Source organism: Microcebus murinus, chromosome 12 (genome assembly GCF_040939455.1).
Source record: "Microcebus murinus isolate Inina chromosome 12, M.murinus_Inina_mat1.0, whole genome shotgun sequence".
Taxonomy (NCBI): domain Eukaryota; kingdom Metazoa; phylum Chordata; class Mammalia; order Primates; family Cheirogaleidae; genus Microcebus; species Microcebus murinus.
The window spans coordinates 3,317,502-3,334,378 of record NC_134115.1 but is presented as its reverse complement, the minus strand read 5'-3'; the positions used below and the strand labels follow the sequence as shown (position 1 = coordinate 3,334,378).

General features: G+C 52.0%; 1 protein-coding gene across 5 annotated transcripts in view; it reads left to right on the top strand.

Moving 5' to 3' along the window:
• Window positions 1-16,877, top strand: part of SYK (spleen associated tyrosine kinase) — a 94,307-nt gene that overhangs the window by 52,884 nt on the left and 24,546 nt on the right. For 4 of the 5 annotated variants that reach the window (XM_076008461.1, XM_076008457.1, XM_076008459.1 and 1 more), the window contains exons 4-7: window positions 7,614-7,752; window positions 9,816-9,894; window positions 10,266-10,315; window positions 14,695-14,763. In XM_076008461.1, coding sequence (XP_075864576.1) covers window positions 7,614-7,752; window positions 9,816-9,894; window positions 10,266-10,315; window positions 14,695-14,763 — 337 coding nt within the window. The remainder of the gene's footprint in view (window positions 1-7,613; window positions 7,753-9,815; window positions 9,895-10,265; window positions 10,316-14,694; window positions 14,764-16,877) is intronic. The other variant, XM_076008460.1, reaches the window with a different exon arrangement.

The window sequence follows — 16,877 nt, the reverse complement described above, 5'->3', positions numbered from 1 at the left end:
ACTTTATCATCCAGGCGGCTGAGGGCGCAGCGCTGGGGAGTCGGCAGGAGGATGGGCGCGCGGCCTGTGGCGTGGCCGCACCTGAGGTCGCAGGAGTGTGCTGTCCCCTGCAGCTGGAGGGGCCTTCAGCACTCTGCTCTGGCTGTGGCTGCACGTGATCTGGGCGGGACACGGGGAGCTGCTCCTTTCCCATGGGAGCCCTTCAGTACGTTAGTTGAAACGCCTGTTCCCTGTCTGCAGGGGTCAAGGGCAAGGAACACGCAAAAAGCAAGCCGCCTTAGCAGGGTCCGGCTGGGGCTGCTTTGCCCTCAGGCCAGGCAGCCTTTCTGGTTTCTAGCCCCACGTGAGGATGCTCCGTGTGGCATGCTCTTGTGCAGTCCGCAGCTGAAATTCAGTTATCTTCCTGCCCTTCTTTCCCTCGACCCTTTAAAGAGAAAAAAACACTTTGATCTTTGAGTCATCCCTTTCTTTATTAGCCATTTTCCATTTCTCCCTTCTCCATCATATCCGTGCAGGCTCTCTGTCCTCTCACGTCTTTCCTCCCACGGTCACGTGCACCCCCACACACTCGCACAATTATTCACCAGCTCGTTTGTGCCTCTTAAGTTGGGGGCCGCAGGGGAGGCCCCACAGGATAAACCAGTGAGCGACAAGAACAGATGGCCTGGAGAGGGTGTGCACCATTTTTTATACAACTGGGGACTAGAAGATTCAACACTCTGGCTCCCTAAGAAAAAGGTTTGCATCAGTGCAGAACCTGGGGTGTGCGAAACCAAGCCCTGCTGGCCCTTGCCCAGGAGCAGGCTGGATAGACCTGGTTTGGGGGCACCAGATGACATACATGTCACCCTTGATGATCAGAGCAACACATCTCACCAATGCCCTTCGCCCTCCCTCTCTCCCACTCCACCACATGGCCTGGATGGCAGGTGGACACCTCACTTTGGCCATTGGGTTAGGTGTTACTAACCCTTTGCAGTGTAATTGGGACTTGATGGAAGGCAGTCAGAAAAAAAGAATATTCACAATATAGCCCATTTTTCAGAGAAATTGAGATAGCTCCTAAGAAAACACACTTTTGTATTCTCTATGACCAAGAAATAAACCTAAATTAGGTAAAGGGTGAAGAGTGGGCATAGTATCTTGGGTTCCACAGGTTGCACACAAAGTCCAGAAGAGATGATATCTACCGTGTTTCCCCAAAAATAACACCTACCCATAAAATAAGCCCTAGCAGGATTTCTAAGCATTTGTGCAATATAAGTAAGTCCTACCCCAAAAATAAGACCTAGTGACTGGCGTGGCTACGCAGCGTATCCGCACAACCCAGGCATTTCGTCGTGCAGTGGTAAAGAAGATGAGCAGCCCTTCTCATCTGCCCCAGGAGAGCTCTAGTGCTCGACATGAGAGATTGGGGCCAATGGTTCTAAAGGAAATAGAGTCACAAGAAATTCAGGATGGAATTTGGAGTTTGGAGAGTTATGCTGATGTTCCAGAAGAAGACGACTTAACTACATTTGAATAGATGTAGATTGTTGTACTGTACTTAAAAAAAATAACACATCCCCAGAAAATAAGCTCTAGGGTGTTTTCTTGAGGAAAAATAAATATAAGACCCTGTCTTATTATATTCAGGGAAACACAGTAGCAGCAGTTCTCAAACGTTTGTGTGCAAGCCACCTGGAGGGCTGGGTAAAGCACAGACTGCTGAGTCCCACCCCCTGAGTTGTAATTTGCTGGGTCAGGGATAGGGGTCAACAGTTTACATTTATACCAAGTTCTCAAATGATGCTTATCCTGCTGGTCTGGGGACCCTGTTTGAGCCTGTTTGAGACGCCTGTCACCTACCTACACTGAATTAGGGACAGTGATAATTTCAGATTTTCATAGTCCATAACCATATTTGCAGTTGGGAATATTCCCGCTACATACCCCAAATTCTGTATTATTTGACTGGTTTTGGGAGAGTTAACCTTGACATTACTTTTATGAGAAGTAAAGAACTTCAGTGAGAAGTAAAGAAACTCAGGCCATGGGTCAGACAAGCCCTGCCACTTAATAGCTCTGTGATTTAGACTTGATTTCACTCTCTGAGCCTTAGTTTACTCAATAATAAAATGATAAGATATTTTATTTTGATCATTATGGAAACAAATAAGGTAACGTATAAAGCTAAGCTAATGGTTCTCACATATCTACGTTTCCTACATCTATGAATTCTTTTCTTTCATTAGTTCTGAAAAACACTTAGCTATTTTTCTTTCTTCAAATATTACTTTCCTTCCATCTTACCATTTCTTTCTTCAGAGGCTCCTATTAAACATATGGTAGGCTGCCTCAGTTTATCCTCTATATTCTATTTTTCATTGCCTTTCTCTGTGTCCTGCACTACGGGTAACATCATTGAATTTGTCTTCCAGTTCACTAATTCTAGCTTCATCTGTTTCTAATCTGCTGTTATACTAATTCACTGATTTTTTTTTCCCCGTCAATTAAAAAAATTTCTAGCAGTTCTATTTGTTTGGCTTTTCTTCCAAATAGTTCTGGGCATTTTTGAGAGTATCTTATTAGTTGCTAATTTTTATGATTTCATCTTTGTTTAAATATTTCATAAATAGTTTATATTCCATATCTGGTTACTCTAATATGGAAAGTTTTAGGGGACATAAATCCCTATTTCTTCCCCTCCTACCTACCCCTTTCCCCTTAACTAATGTTTCCTTATGTTCTGGGTGATCTTTTCTGAACTCGTGTTTGAATGATATTCATCTGTGAGAATCCTGAGTGTGCTGTGCTGGGAAGGCTTTCCTCCAGAGTTGAAGGAGTTTTTTCTACACAGATCCTCCCTCTAATGTGGGTGGCCATGTCCAGGTGCCCTCTGTCCTGCCAGCCTAAGATGCTGATACTGGTACTGCCAGAGGCCAAACCCGCGTTGTTTCCCCTCGTTTGCCACTCACTTTCCCCTATTCAAGTTTCAACTCACTTTTTTTTCTATATTTAAATTTCAAAATTGAATTGTGGACTTAGAAAAAACCTGCTTGTTCATTAGAGCATGAGACTGTGTTTGGCTGTCACAAGCGCCCTATGGCACAACAGAAGCTGTGATCCCTCAGGCTCTCACACCCACTGCAGGTGATCAAAGCATGCCATTTTATTTGATACACATGGTTTTGTGGCCATAGGTCAGCACAAAGAGTCATGGCCCATCTGAAGCTAAACGTTCAAAGGGAGTCGTGGGCTCATGTCAACATCAGTGCACTGTGCTGGTCAAAGGCTCCTTGAAGCTGGAAGAGAAGACTTGTGAACTCATTCCTCCTTTGTGAGCTACAGCAGAGAGAGCGAGTGAGAGGGCATTTGTAATATAGGTTTTCAAAAGGCAAATCTGTTAAGAACAGCTTGGCGTGGCCCCAGATTTGGACTATGTCCTGGACTGGTCGTGCTTTCATCATCTGCGTGGAGTGCACCTGTGCCCCAGTGCTGCTGCAGTGCACGACAGAAGCACTCAAAGTTGCATTGTCTTGGTCTTTCATGGATCAGTAGAGCTGGCATTTCTCCCGCCTCTTACTTACCGGCATGCACACTGTTGGGGGTACACTGGCTCCCACTCCTCTCCTTCCCCTTGCCCTAGCTCTCCTTGGGAAGCCAGTGCTGGGTAGATGGCTCTGGATAAAGACCACCGCCCCCAGTGTCACCTGTCTCTGTCTGCCTGTGCGCCCACCCTGGTCACAGTGAATGGTTCATCCTCTGCACATCCTCGAATACGGCAGATCCCAGGCACCCTCCTTCCCTTCCTGACTCTGATGGTCTGCCCAGCAATGGAACTCTGCCATGGGACAGAGGCATGGGAGAATGAGAACACCTAAGCAAGCAGGACATGCCCAGCAGATACAAGGTAATGCCCCAGGAGGCTGCCTCGAGCATCCCACCATCTCCTGGGTCCTCACTTGGCCCTCGGTGCCTAGCCATCATCACCACACATTCTCTCTCCCCCAGGAGGGCACAGAAGGATAGAGAAGGGGTTCAGCGGTTCCAGGCTGTGCCTCAGCAGAATTAACACCTCGCCTCCCCCACCTCCGTGTGTGCTTTGGTGCCTGTGAGGTGCGAGACTGTCCTGGAGGCCGAGACTGCCCACCCCAAGAGCGCAGCATGCTGCAGGGAGTCAGGAGCTGCCTTGAGGCCAGCTAGGGTGACTCCTCAGCCTCATCTGAGCTCAAGCCCTGGAAATCCCAGGCGTTGTAATAGGAGAACACAAGCTGTTAGTGTGCACCTTTCAAGAGAATCATCGGGAAAAATTATTCTGAAAATATGCAAGGACTTCTGTGATCAGCCAGCTGACCCCAAGAGTGGAAGGCAGCCAGCCGGACAGGAGCCCAAGGCTTGCTTTTGTTCTCGCCCCCTCTGGGAGCCTGTGGGGCCTGGGTGGGATGCGAGGCTGCCACCAAGGGGAGAGCCCTCAGTGACAGGAGCCAGCCAGAGGAGCAAGCCTTCAGCTTCCAAACCAGCTTTTCTGCTGCCACATTAAAAATAGCCCAGCCCAGGATCTGCTGCAGCCAGCAGATACCTCACGGTTGCTGGCGGTTGCCGGGGAGAGCCTGCTGGTCTCCAGATGCGGGGCCTGTGGGTTTCCCTTCTCTGCTCTCGCTTCCTGCCAGCTGCCGAGGGGCTGCAAGTGCACGGTCGGTAGCCCTACCTGCTGGTTACCTGTGGTGCGGAGCGGCCCAGGCTGCCTGGAGGAGCACACCAGAGAGAGGGAATCTTGGTGGGCCTCAAACAGCTGGGGGACTTTGAAGAGCTCACTTTTCCAAATTAAGGGGTGCTGTTTCCTCCTGGTACCAGCTCTCTTTTTATACTGTTTTTATTGTGAAACATAAAACACAATACGAGAGTACACAACCAAATAGGTACAACTTAATGGATGATTATCAAGCCAACACATGCAGTCAAGAGATAAGACGTGCCCAGCGTGGGCAGAAGACCCTTCCCCTCTTCCCCACCCACACCCATCCAGCCTCCCGGCAGGCACAACTTCCTGGACTCGTGTATCCATCATACCTTTGCTTTGTGTTGTTTTGTGTTTGTTTGTTTAGTTTTACCAACTGAGTGTACATCTCTAAACAAAACTGCTGTCGTCTGTTTTGGGCCTTCGTATGTATGGCATTGCGGAGTATATTTATGTTTGTGAGACTCATGTATACTTTGTACAGCTGCTGTTTGTTCATCGTATTGCTTTACAATATGTATAATACAACATATTAATGTTGTGTTATATAGCATTAATTAATGTATTATACAACATTAATTAATATATGTATAATACAGCAGTATTTCACACAATATAATACTGTGTGCAGTCCTGCGCTGTGCCCCCTCTGAGGCCAGTGCTGTGCAGGGCATGTGCAGTGCTGATGGCACAGGAGCAGCCTGGCACATGTCTGGGCTCACAGCGCCACGCACCTGTGCCTAGGAGGGGGGTGCTTGATGCACGGGCGCTTCAGTAGATTCAATTTCAGGAGCTAATTTGAAATTGTCTTCCAAAGCGGGTAAACCAGTTATGGTCCCGCCAGCAGCCTAGGAAGGCTCCTGTTGCTCACCATTCTCAGCAACACTTAGAATTGTTAATATCGTTAACTTTTGCCAGTCTGAAGAATGTGGAGTGGTATTTCCATTGTGGGCTTAATTTGTATTTGCCAGATTTCTAACGACGCTGATTGTACCACCTTCCTGGGCAATCTGATCCTCCGTCTCAGTTTGAACAAAAAAAGTCAAGGAACAAAGTGGAGCAATACGGAAACCAGGGTTCAGGTCCGCTTCTTCCCTCTGTCCCCCTGAGGTTGCACACGTGAAAGACTGACACACGGAGAACACCTTATTATGGCCTTTCATCGTCACCCCCAAGGCCAGCTTTCACCGGCATGTGCGTCCACTCGTAATGCTTGGGCATTTGTGTGGCTCTTTGTACCTCCCACCCACCCTGTCAGCCACTGATGCATACAGAACAGGTAGAGCAGACCTCAAGAGTCCCACACTATTAAATAGCTTCTTTATAAAATAGACTCAATTCTCTCTTTATGTAAAAAATATGTTTTACTGTATGGTTTGGTTATTTTTAAAAAAAATTTTGGCTTAACAGTCACCAACTCCTGGCTTTCACTGGCCAAGTTTCTGTTGGTTTGGGAGGAAGGAGCTGCTTTCACAGGAGGGGAACCGCAGAGTCAGGGTGTGCCCTGGACCCTTGCCAGCTGCCCTGGGCGCCGTGGTGTGGAGGGCCTGTCCACCGCCAAGGCCACATGCTGCTTGAAAAGACACCTACTGTGCCACAGTTCAGCTTTCAAGTCTTGGGTTAGTTGTTTGAGGTGAGTCTCCGTGGCAGGGAAAGGAAAGCGTGGCCACGTTCTAAAGTCCATCTCCTCTCTCGTGGCCGTGGATCTGACCTCTTCCAACTGGGAGAAGGCATCAGAAACTTCCCCAGTACGCAGTGGCCCCTGGCAGCTGGACACAGTTGAGCTCTGCCCTGAGTATGGCGCATTTGGGCACGTTGCTGGGTGTTTTGGGGCCTCAGCTTGCTCGTTTTAGAAAATGCAGGGGCTGAAGAGGCTTCCTGGTACTTTCAAGACTCACCATTCTGTCTTGTGATCTGAAGGGCGAGAGCTGCTGAAAAGGGAGAAGAGGGCTGCAGTGGTGATGCCAAAGAAGTTAAATTGGGGGATTCATACTCATTTCCTGCCCTTGGCCTCCGCTTGGACCTCAGCCTCCCCAGATCCTACAGGTGTCCCTTGTGAGCCTCTTGTCCACCCGCAAATCAGAGGTCTCCTCTTGTGCACTGTTCTTCTGTTGTGGCCAGACTTATAAGTCTCAGGTCACCAGAACACAGGATGGGGGTGGCACTGAGGGTCACCCACAATGACAGTGACAGTGGAGCCTTGGGGCTGGTCAGCTCTGGTTTCACCACTGCTCCCTCACCCCACAGTGGATGTTGTTTCCTCCTTCTGGGGACTTATCGGCCAGGGCCATCATCTGCATGAGGTTTTGATTGCTGGCCTGCCGTCCCTTCCCTGCAACTGGGGGAGCGGGAGTGGTGAAGACGGCCGGTACGGAGCTAGCACATCCCTCCCTCTATGGTCCAGGAGGCTCCTTGTTAAAATGCCCACCGGATACCGCCAGCTGCACCCCAAGCTAGGTGTCGGTGCTGCCCATCTGTGGGACTGACCCAAATGCAGACCCTAGTGAGGAAAGGTGAGTCCAGAAGGCTCCCCAGGCTCTCAGGGCCCCAGGCCGTCCCATGTGCTGGCCTCCCTGAGCAGCATTGCTGGCGCTGGGCACCAGACTCTCCTGACCGCCACCCCGGGCTGCCTGGGCCTGCTGGGCCTCAGCTGTGGTCCAGCCCAACCTGCCAGCATCCCCTCTTTGCGAGCTTGCCGGCGTCATCCCGGGCCATGAGCTGGCCTTCCTGGGTAGGCTGGACAAAGCCCTTGACCCCTGAGGCCCACAGGCTGCCTCACACAGCTGACGGTTCTGGAGATGGGCTGCTGGCCGCCCTGGCCAGGGCACTTTCTCCAGGCTCCCCCCACAGGTCCGGCAGGCCTGGCGCGATGCGGCCGTGTCCTCTCTTGCAGGATCAGGGCCAGAGACAACAACGGCTCCTACGCCCTGTGCCTGCTGCACGAAGGGAAGGTGCTGCACTACCGCATCGACAAGGACAAGACGGGGAAGCTCTCCATCCCCGACGGGAAGAAGTTTGACACGCTCTGGCAGGTACCCGTCCTCCTGTCCCCTGCTTGTGTGTGGAGCCCGGGGCACCTGGGCTTCCTGTCCTGCACCCTCTCGTGGTGGCCTGGTGGTCCCAGACCAGCAGCAGCCCCTGGTCCCCGCCCCACCTGCCCCTCAGAGCCTGCTTCTCAACCTCCAGCTGACTCAAATGTTTGAGAAGCACTGGTCCACGGACCACCATGGGAGGTGAACGAGGCTCTGGAAGGTTCCATACCTCGTCTAGGCCCCTCAGCCCACAGTGCCATGAGGTGATGTTCATTTGGGGCTGTTCAGAGTTTAACAGGACACCCTCCGCGGGGACCCAGAAAGTATTTCTCTCTGAGATGTTCTGGCTAGAGCAGAGATGCCTTTCGGAAGATGCGCACAGAATGGAGGGGACGAGGCCTGGGCGCGGCCCGGCCTGCGGAGCTGGGCGAGGCTGACGGCGTGCTGACGTTGGGCGCCTGCCTCGTGGCAAACCCAGCCTCTGCCTGTGGAAATCAGGGCAACTTAGGGAGTAAGGCCGTGCTTCCTGGAGTCCAGGCCGTGCGTGGCTCGTGTGGGAGTGTCGGAGCCCTGGTCTACAAGGGGCTTGTTCTTGAGCCAGCTGTTCACAAACTCGGAAACAACTCAAATGCGAAAGTTAATTATGTGCTAAAGAGCACTAAAAATAATGCTCCTCACTGCTTTTTGTGGATCTGTACTGAGCACAAACTGCTTGTCTTAATTTTACGTCATAGCTACGTTGGCTGACACGAAGGGAAAGGCCAGTACCAGTAGGACTTTGTGCATAATTTTAGCAGAGCATCCTATAAACCGGAGTGGGTTCAGAGACAGGGAGAAAAAGCAGCTGACTCTGTGTCTCTGGAGAACAGCAGCGCCTTGAACTTGCGTGGGAGAGGGACGTGATGGGCATGTTCGTGGGTCCTCCCCCAGGCCCGGCAGGAGGCACACGTTCGGTCGATATCAAGGAAAGTCAAAGTCCTGTCTTTTTAAAAACTGAGACCACGGACCCTCAGTCCGTTTGAAGCTCTTCAAGTAACGACTGGCTCGTGTGATTTGGCTCCTAATGCTATAATTGGAAAAAAAAAATACTGCTTTTTTTGAATGCCAGGTATTATAATATTCTAACAATAGTCATGGCATTAACATTGTCCTTTGTTTTATGGCTCATTAGCATTTCTCATTATCGACCACATTCTTTGCTTTATTTTGATGGTCTTGACTTGAAACAGTATTCACCCTTTCCTGTACTAGCGGCCCGGAGCACACCATGGACATTCGCAGGGAATGTTGCCTTCTGGCATTTAAGGCCCCTGAAACCCTACACGCTAGCCACTCACAGTGTCAAAGGCTGTGCACTCAGTGTAGTGTTGAACGTCTCTAATTGTTGGAAAGGGCCTTCCCAAGACCCTTTACTATTTTTATTGGCTCCTCTGGTAAATCATAGTTTTCAGCCCTAATTAAATATTTCTAACTGTGTATTTTCTAAACACTGCTTAGGCAAGTGCATCAAAATGCCAGCAATACCTTACATTTTTATGTGCACGATTCCATTCATTTATCTTGACAGCACTGGAAAGTACCTTTGTACTATACCCCAAGTCCAAGGCTCTGCTACTATTTTTATGAGAGATGGTAATTTCTACACTACCCTACTTTGACATTCTTTTCTTTAGACCAGGCAGAGCTTTGCAAACCCACAGATGAACTCTGGCTCTCAGCGTGTTCCTGTACAGTCTTGAAGATGACGGTTCTTATGCTTTTAAAGGGGTTGTAGATAAATAAATAAGGGCCAGGTGACAGAGATGGTGTGAAGGCCACAAAAGCCTAAAATGTCATTATCTAGCTCCTTACAGAAAAAGTCTGCTGACCCCTGCCCAAGAGGGAAGTCCCTAGCTGTGTGCCCACCTCCCCACACCCCTGCAGAGTGGACTGTCTGCAAACAGAAGCATTTAATATCCTGGGTCACTTTGAAAGCCCAAAGGGCAGTCAGCAGCTCTCAATCATGATTTCGCTGTTTCCTGAGCTCATTATTTACTGCACTTTCTTGCTTTCTTCTCTTTCAGCTAGTTGAGCATTATTCTTACAAAGCAGACGGTTTGATAAGAGTTCTTACAGTTCCCTGTCAAAAAATCGGCACACAGGGTGAGTTACTGAGACATTAGAATCTCTGTTTTTGAAATAACGGTCACAATCAGCCTCTTTTTAAATTTGGCTTATTGCAAATTTAGGTTAGATGAGGCCTTATTTTTATTAATTTATTAAAATGATGTCGGATCACTCTAATTTTGTATATCATGAACCAGAATATAGCTGATTGCTTTAACTTAAAAGAAACTAATTTGTTTTAATTTCCTGTGTGAAAAAGTAAAGTAGGATCAAAAGAAATGTCCCAGGAAAGTGTGCGTACCCCTCACGTGGTGGCCTGTCCCTGTCATGTGTGTGGAGCTGCGAGGGCAGGGAGCTGGGTGGTGTTGGCTGACATGGCAGTAACTGTCCATGCTCTTCCTAACCAGGAGATGTCAACTTTGGAGGTCGTCCACAGCTTCCAAGTTCCCATCCTGCGGTGAGTGTTACTAGGAATACCTCTGAAGGGGAAGCAATTGTGCAGTGTCACAATGGAAGGCACGCTGTGACCCACAGGGCTGGTGGCCACTGTGCAGTGTCACAAATGGAGGGCACGCTGTGACTCACAGGGCTGGTGACCACTGTGCGGTATCACAGACGGAAGGCAGGATGTAACTCACAGGGCTGGTGGCCACCATGCAGTATCACAGACGGAAGGCACGCTGTGACCCACAGGGCTGGTGGCCACCGTGCAGTATCACAGACGGAAGGCACGCTGTAACTCACAGGGCTGGTGGCCACCGTGCAGTATCACAGACGGAAGACACGCTGTGACCCACAGGGCTGGTGGCCACTGTGCAGTGTCACAAATGGAGGGCACGCTGTGACTCACAGGGCTGGTGACCACTGTGCGGTATCACAGACGGAAGGCAGGATGTAACTCACAGGGCTGGTGGCCACCGTGCAGTATCACAGACGGAAGGCAGGCTGTGACCCACAGGGCTGGTGGCCACCGTGCAGTATCACAGACGGAAGGCACGCTGTAACTCACAGGGCTGGTGGCCACCGTGCAATATCACAGACGGAAGGCAGGCTGTAACTCACAGGGCTGGTGGCCACCATGCAGTATCACAGATGGAAGGCATGCTGTAACTCACAGGGCTGATGGCCACCATGCAGTATCACAGACGGAAGGCAGGCTGTAACTCACAGGGCTGGTGGCCACTGTGCAGTATCACAGACGGAAGGCACGCTGTAACACAGGGCTGGTGGCCACCATGCAGTATCACAGACGGAAGGCAGGCTGTAACTCACAGGGCTGGTGGCCACCGTGCAATATCACAGACGGAAGGCAGGCTGTAACTCACAGGGCTGGTGGCCACTGTGCAGTATCACAGACGGAAGGCACGCTGTAACACAGGGCTGGTGGCCACCATGCAGTATCACAGATGGAAGGCAGGCTGTAACTCACAGGGCTGGTGGCCACCATGCAGTATCACAGATGGAAGGCACGCTGTAACTCACAGGGCTGGTGGCCACTGTGCAGTATCACAGACGGAAGGCACGCTGTAACACAGGGCTGGTGGCCACCATGCAGTATCACAGACGGAAGGCAGGCTGTAACTCACAGGGCTGGTGGCCACCATGCAGTATCACAGACGGAAGGCAGGCTGTAACTCACAGGGCTGGTGGCCACCATGCAGTATCACAGACGGAAGGCACGCTGTGACCCACAGGGTTGGTGGCCACCGTGCAGTATCACAGACGGCACGCTGTAACTCACAGGGCTGTTGGCCACCATGCAGTATCACAGACGGAAGGCACGCTGTAACCCACAGGGCTGGTGGCCACTGTGCAGTATCACAGACAGAAGGCACGCTGTGACCCACAGGGCTGGTGGCCACTGTGCAGTATCACAGATGGAAGGCAAGCTGTAACCCAGAGGGCTGGTGGCCACTGTGCAGTATCACAGACGGAAGGCATGCTGTAACCCACAGGGCTGGTGGCCACTGTGCAGTATCACAGACGGAAGGCAGGCTGTAACTCACAGGGCTGGTGGCCACCGTGCCGTATCACAGACGGAAGGCAGGCTGTAACTCACAGGGCTGGTGGCCACCGTGCAGTATCACAGACGGAAGGCAGGCTGTAACTCACAGGGCTGGTGGCACTGTGCAGTATCACAGACGGAAGGCATGCTGTAACCCACAGGGCTGGTGGCCACCGTGCAGTATCACAGACGGAAGGCATGCTGTGACTCACAGGGCTGGTGGCCACTGTGCAGTATCACAGACGGAAGGCATGCTGTAACCCACAGGGGTGGTGGCCACTGTGTGGTATCACAGACGGAAGGCAGGCTGTGATCCACAGGGCTGGTGGCCACCATGCAGTATCACAGATGGAAGGCATGCTGTAACTCACAGGGCTGATGGCACTGTGCAGTATCACAGACGGAAGGCACGCTGTAACTCACAGGGCTGGTGGCCACCGTGCAGTATCACAGACGGAAGGCACGCTGTAACTCACAGGGCTGGTGGCCACCGTGCAGTATCACAGACGGAAGGCAGGTTGTAACTCACAGGGCTGGTGGCCACTGTGCAGTATCACAGACGGAAGGCAAGCTGTAACTCACAGGGCTGGTGGCCACCATGCAGTATCCCAGACGGAAGGCATGCTGTAACTCACAGGGCTGGTGGCACTGTGCAATATCACAGATGGAAGGCAGGCTGTAACTCACAGGGCTGGTGGCCACCGTGCAGTATCACAGACGGAAGGCATGCTGTGATCCACAGGGCTGGTGGCCACCATGCAGTATCACAGACGGAAGGCAAGCTGTAACTCACAGGGCTGGTGGCCACCATGCAGTATCCCAGACGGAAGGCAGGTTGTAACTCACAGGGCTGGTGGCCACTGTGCAGTATCACAGACGGAAAGCAAGCTGTAACTCACAGGGCTGGTGGCCACCATGCAGTATCCCAGACGGAAGGCACGCTGTAACTCACAGGGCTGGTGGCCACTGTGCAGTATCACAGATGGAAGACATGCTGTAACCCACAGGGCTGGTGGCCACCGTGCAGTATCACAGACGGAAGACATGCTGTAACCCACAGGGCTGGTGGCCACCGTGCAGTATCACAGACAGAAGGCACGCTGTAACCCACAGGGCTGGTGGCCACCGTGCAGTATCACAGACGGAAGGCAGGCTGTAACTCACAGGGCTGGTGGCCACCGTGCAGTATCACAGACAGAAGGCACGCTGTAACCCACAGGGCTGGTGGCCACCGTGCAGTATCACAGACGGAAGGCAAGCTGTAACCCACAGGGCTGGTGGCCACCGTGCAGTATCACAGATGGAAGGCAAGCTGTAACCCACAGGGCTGGTGGCCACCGTGCAGTATCACAGACGGAAGGCACGCTGTAACCCACAGGGCTGGTGGCCACCGTGCAGTATCACAGACGGAAGGCAGGCTGTAACTCACAGGGCTGGTGGCCACTGTGCAGTATTACAGATGGAAGGCAGGCTGTAACTCACAGGGCTGGTGGCCACTGTGCAGTATCACAGACGGAAGGCAGGCTGTAACTCACAGGGCTGGTGGCCACCGTGCAGTATCACAGACGGAAGGCAGGCTGTAACTCACAGTGCTGGTGGCACTGTGCAATATCACAGACGGAAGGCAGGCTGTAACTCACAGGGCTCGTGGCCACTGTGCAGTATCACAGACGGAAGGCACGCTATAACTCACAGGGCTGGTGGCCACCGTGCAGTATCACAGACGGAAGGCATGCTGTGATCCACAGGGCTGGTGGCCACCATGCAGTATCACAGACGGAAGGCAGGCTGTGACTGACAGGGATGGTGGCCACTGTTTTGGTTGCTCTTCACAACACATCCCTTGATAAACTGGGCTCACCAGTGAGTGTGAGGTAGAATCAGCCTCTTATTAGTGCTAAGCTAGCCACATTTTCTTCATTTCTCAGCTACCTTAAATTCTTCCCAATTTCCAAAAGTATATACAGTGAGGGCAAAACCCAGTGTGAAGTCAGAAATAAGCCTCCTGCCAGATTGGGGAAACAGGAGCGTAGTGCTCCAGATCATGCTTGAACCGTCTGTGTTAACACATGTGCCTGATCCATGGGGCCTCACCTCTCCTCTTGCTCCGGACTGTGGGAGCTGATGTACAAGGCATACTCAAAATAGGAATTCGTTTCCTATTCCTTCCTTGGGGACCTCAGTATGGGCTTTTTATGCCTTCTGTGAGGTGCAGCCCCCGCACCTCACTTTTGCCTATTACCCCTTGGGAAACAAATCTACAGAAAGCCAGACATGCTTTGTGCCGGTCGTAAGGCCTGCCGCTGCCTGGGAGCCGAGCCCAGGGTGACACGGGGCTGCTGTCCAAGGGCAGCACTTGGTATCAACCTGAGTTTGCTAACATGCCAGTGAACTCTGGGATCAATGTCTACAATATAGCACCTTTGTGGAGTCATCACTTTCTTTTACCTCTTTATGTGGTGCCTGGCACCCTTGAATGTCCTGTGCTCCATGAAACAGATCTGTTTTCCTTTAGATGGATGAGGGCTTAGAGCGGAGAACTCCTAAAAGAATATCAAGCCCTGTATTTAGCCATGTGTGACACCATGGCTTCAAGAATTTAGATATTTTGGAAAAACTTCAGTGGAAAATATTTCCCAAATATTTTTCTAGATCCTTCTGCCCAGGGGGTAGGCTTTTCTGGAAGCCCTCCAAATGATGGGGTGTGTCCCACAGCAGTTGCCCGGGAGGGGCAGAGGTACAGTCACGGGGGAGAGTTAACCTGCCGTGGAAGGCTCCTGCACTTGTTTCCTGAAACACTTACTGTTCCTCTTTGCCCTTGTGGTTTCTAGACTTGGTCAGCGGGTGGAATAATCTCAAGAATCAAATCATACTCCTTCCCAAAGCCTGGCCACAGAAAGGTGCCTAAGCGCCCCTGCTTGCTGTCTCTGACTACGTGGTAGGACTGAGCCGCCCTGTGTGTGCCGCCCGAGCTCCCCTGCCGCCTGTGCTGCCTGTGCTGTCTCCCGCCGCCCCCCACCGCTGCCTGTGCCTGTCCCCTGCCCCCCCCACAGCCTGTGCCTGTCCCCCGCCGCCCCCCGCCGCCGCCTGTGCCCGTCCCCCGTCGCCTGTGCCCGTCCCCCATTGCCTGTGTCTGTCCCCCACCGTCCCCCACCGCCGCCGCCTGTGCCCGACCCCCGTCGCCTGTGCCCGACCCCCGTCGCCTGTGCCCGTCCCCCATCGCCTGTGTCTGTCCCCCACCGCCCCCCACCGCCGCCGCCTGTGCCCGTCCCCCCACCTCCTGTGCTTGTCCCCCGCCGCCTGTGCCTGTCCCCCGCCGCCACCTGTGCCCGTCCCCCGCCGCCTGTGCCTGTCCCCCGCCGCCTGTGCCTGTCCCCCGCCGCCCCCGCCGCCACCTGTGCCCGTCCCCTGCCGCCTGTGCCTGTCCCCTGCCGCCACCTGTGCCCGTCCCCCGCCGCCCCCCACTGCCGCCTGTGCCCGTCCCCTGCCGCCCCCCGCCGCCCCCCGCCACCGCCTGTGCCCGTCCCCCGCCGCCCCCCGCCACCGCCTGTGCCCGTCCCCCGCCACCCCCCGCCGCCGCCTGTGCCCGTCCCCCACCGCCTGTGCCCGTCCCCCGCCACCCCCCGCCGCTGCCTGTGCCCGTCCCCCGCCGCCTGTGCCCGTCCCCCGCCGCCTGTGCCCGTCCCCCGCCGCCTGTGCCCGTCCCCCGCCGCCTGTGCCCGTCCCCCGCCGCCTGTGCCCGTGCCCCGCCGCCTGTGCCCGTCCCCACACCTGCGCCCGCGCACTGTGCTTTCACGTGCGTCCTCCCCCTGCGTGCGTTCCGTCCGCTGTGGCGTGCTTTCTCTGCTCAGAGCAGCTCCTTGCTTGTTGGATAATCTTTCCGGTGGCAGCCTGCTTACGTTTTGGTGGCCAGAATCACAGGTTGCAGTGTTCTGGGGCTCGGCTATGTACACGACGCGGGGACAGAGAAGCCAGGGCGCTGTGAGGTGAGGTGAGCTGCGCCACGGCTGGCGGGCCGTCGTAGGCACCACTGCAGGCAACCCCAGTAGGGCTGTAGGTGCCTAACAGAACTTTAAATATGATGTGTGAAAAAGACATGGAATCTGAGGGCTAGAAAAACCATTTTTCTTTTTGAGGCAATAATGTTGACATGTGATTGATTCCCATGTTTTGCTCAGTGATTGACTTTTCAAGGAAAATAAAAAGTCATCTTTTTATGACTTTTGTTTCACTTATTCCTGCACACACAGAAAATGTATATATAACATATGGATTTCTCTTTTTTCCTTTCTATTTTTATCATTGTTGGGGTAAAGTTGATTCTTTTATTACTAATTCTTTTTGTTTTTATGTCTATTGATGCTCTCCCAACCATTTTAGCCTGTAACTGGGAATCCACTCATAAAGTAGATTGCCTAAAATACTTATTAGAAATGACAGAAGTACAAAGCATAAAAGCCCTGAGATTATATTTGATAATGATTTTCCAAGCTGACAGTCATACTTGAGGTTTTTAATCTTGTTGATCATAGAACAGAGAAGTGAGTTTAACTGAGTGAGAGGGAGAAAACGTTGTGTTCTACACGTGAATGGATTACTATGTCTGTCTTTAATTTTTACCCAGGCAAAACTCTCCAGAGATCACTCACAGTGACTAAAGAAAAACCTAGAAAATACATTTTAGTACATCTTTAGACTACAAGAAAACATGTCTTTAAAAAATTGAAGATATGGTAAATATGACCATATAAAAATAAAGAAATATATGATTGGATAAGAACCCATAACATCATCAAAAGAGAAATAAGAAACTGGGAACAAGTATTAGTAATTATGACACATGTGTAAGGTTAATGGCTTTAATATAAAGAGAGATTCCATAAATCAATAAGAAAAATATCAACTATCTCACAGGATAATGGGCAGAGAATATCAGTAGGTAGATTATAGTAAAGGAAATATAAATAATTTGTAAACACATGAAATGTTGTTCAACTTCATGATAAGAAAAATG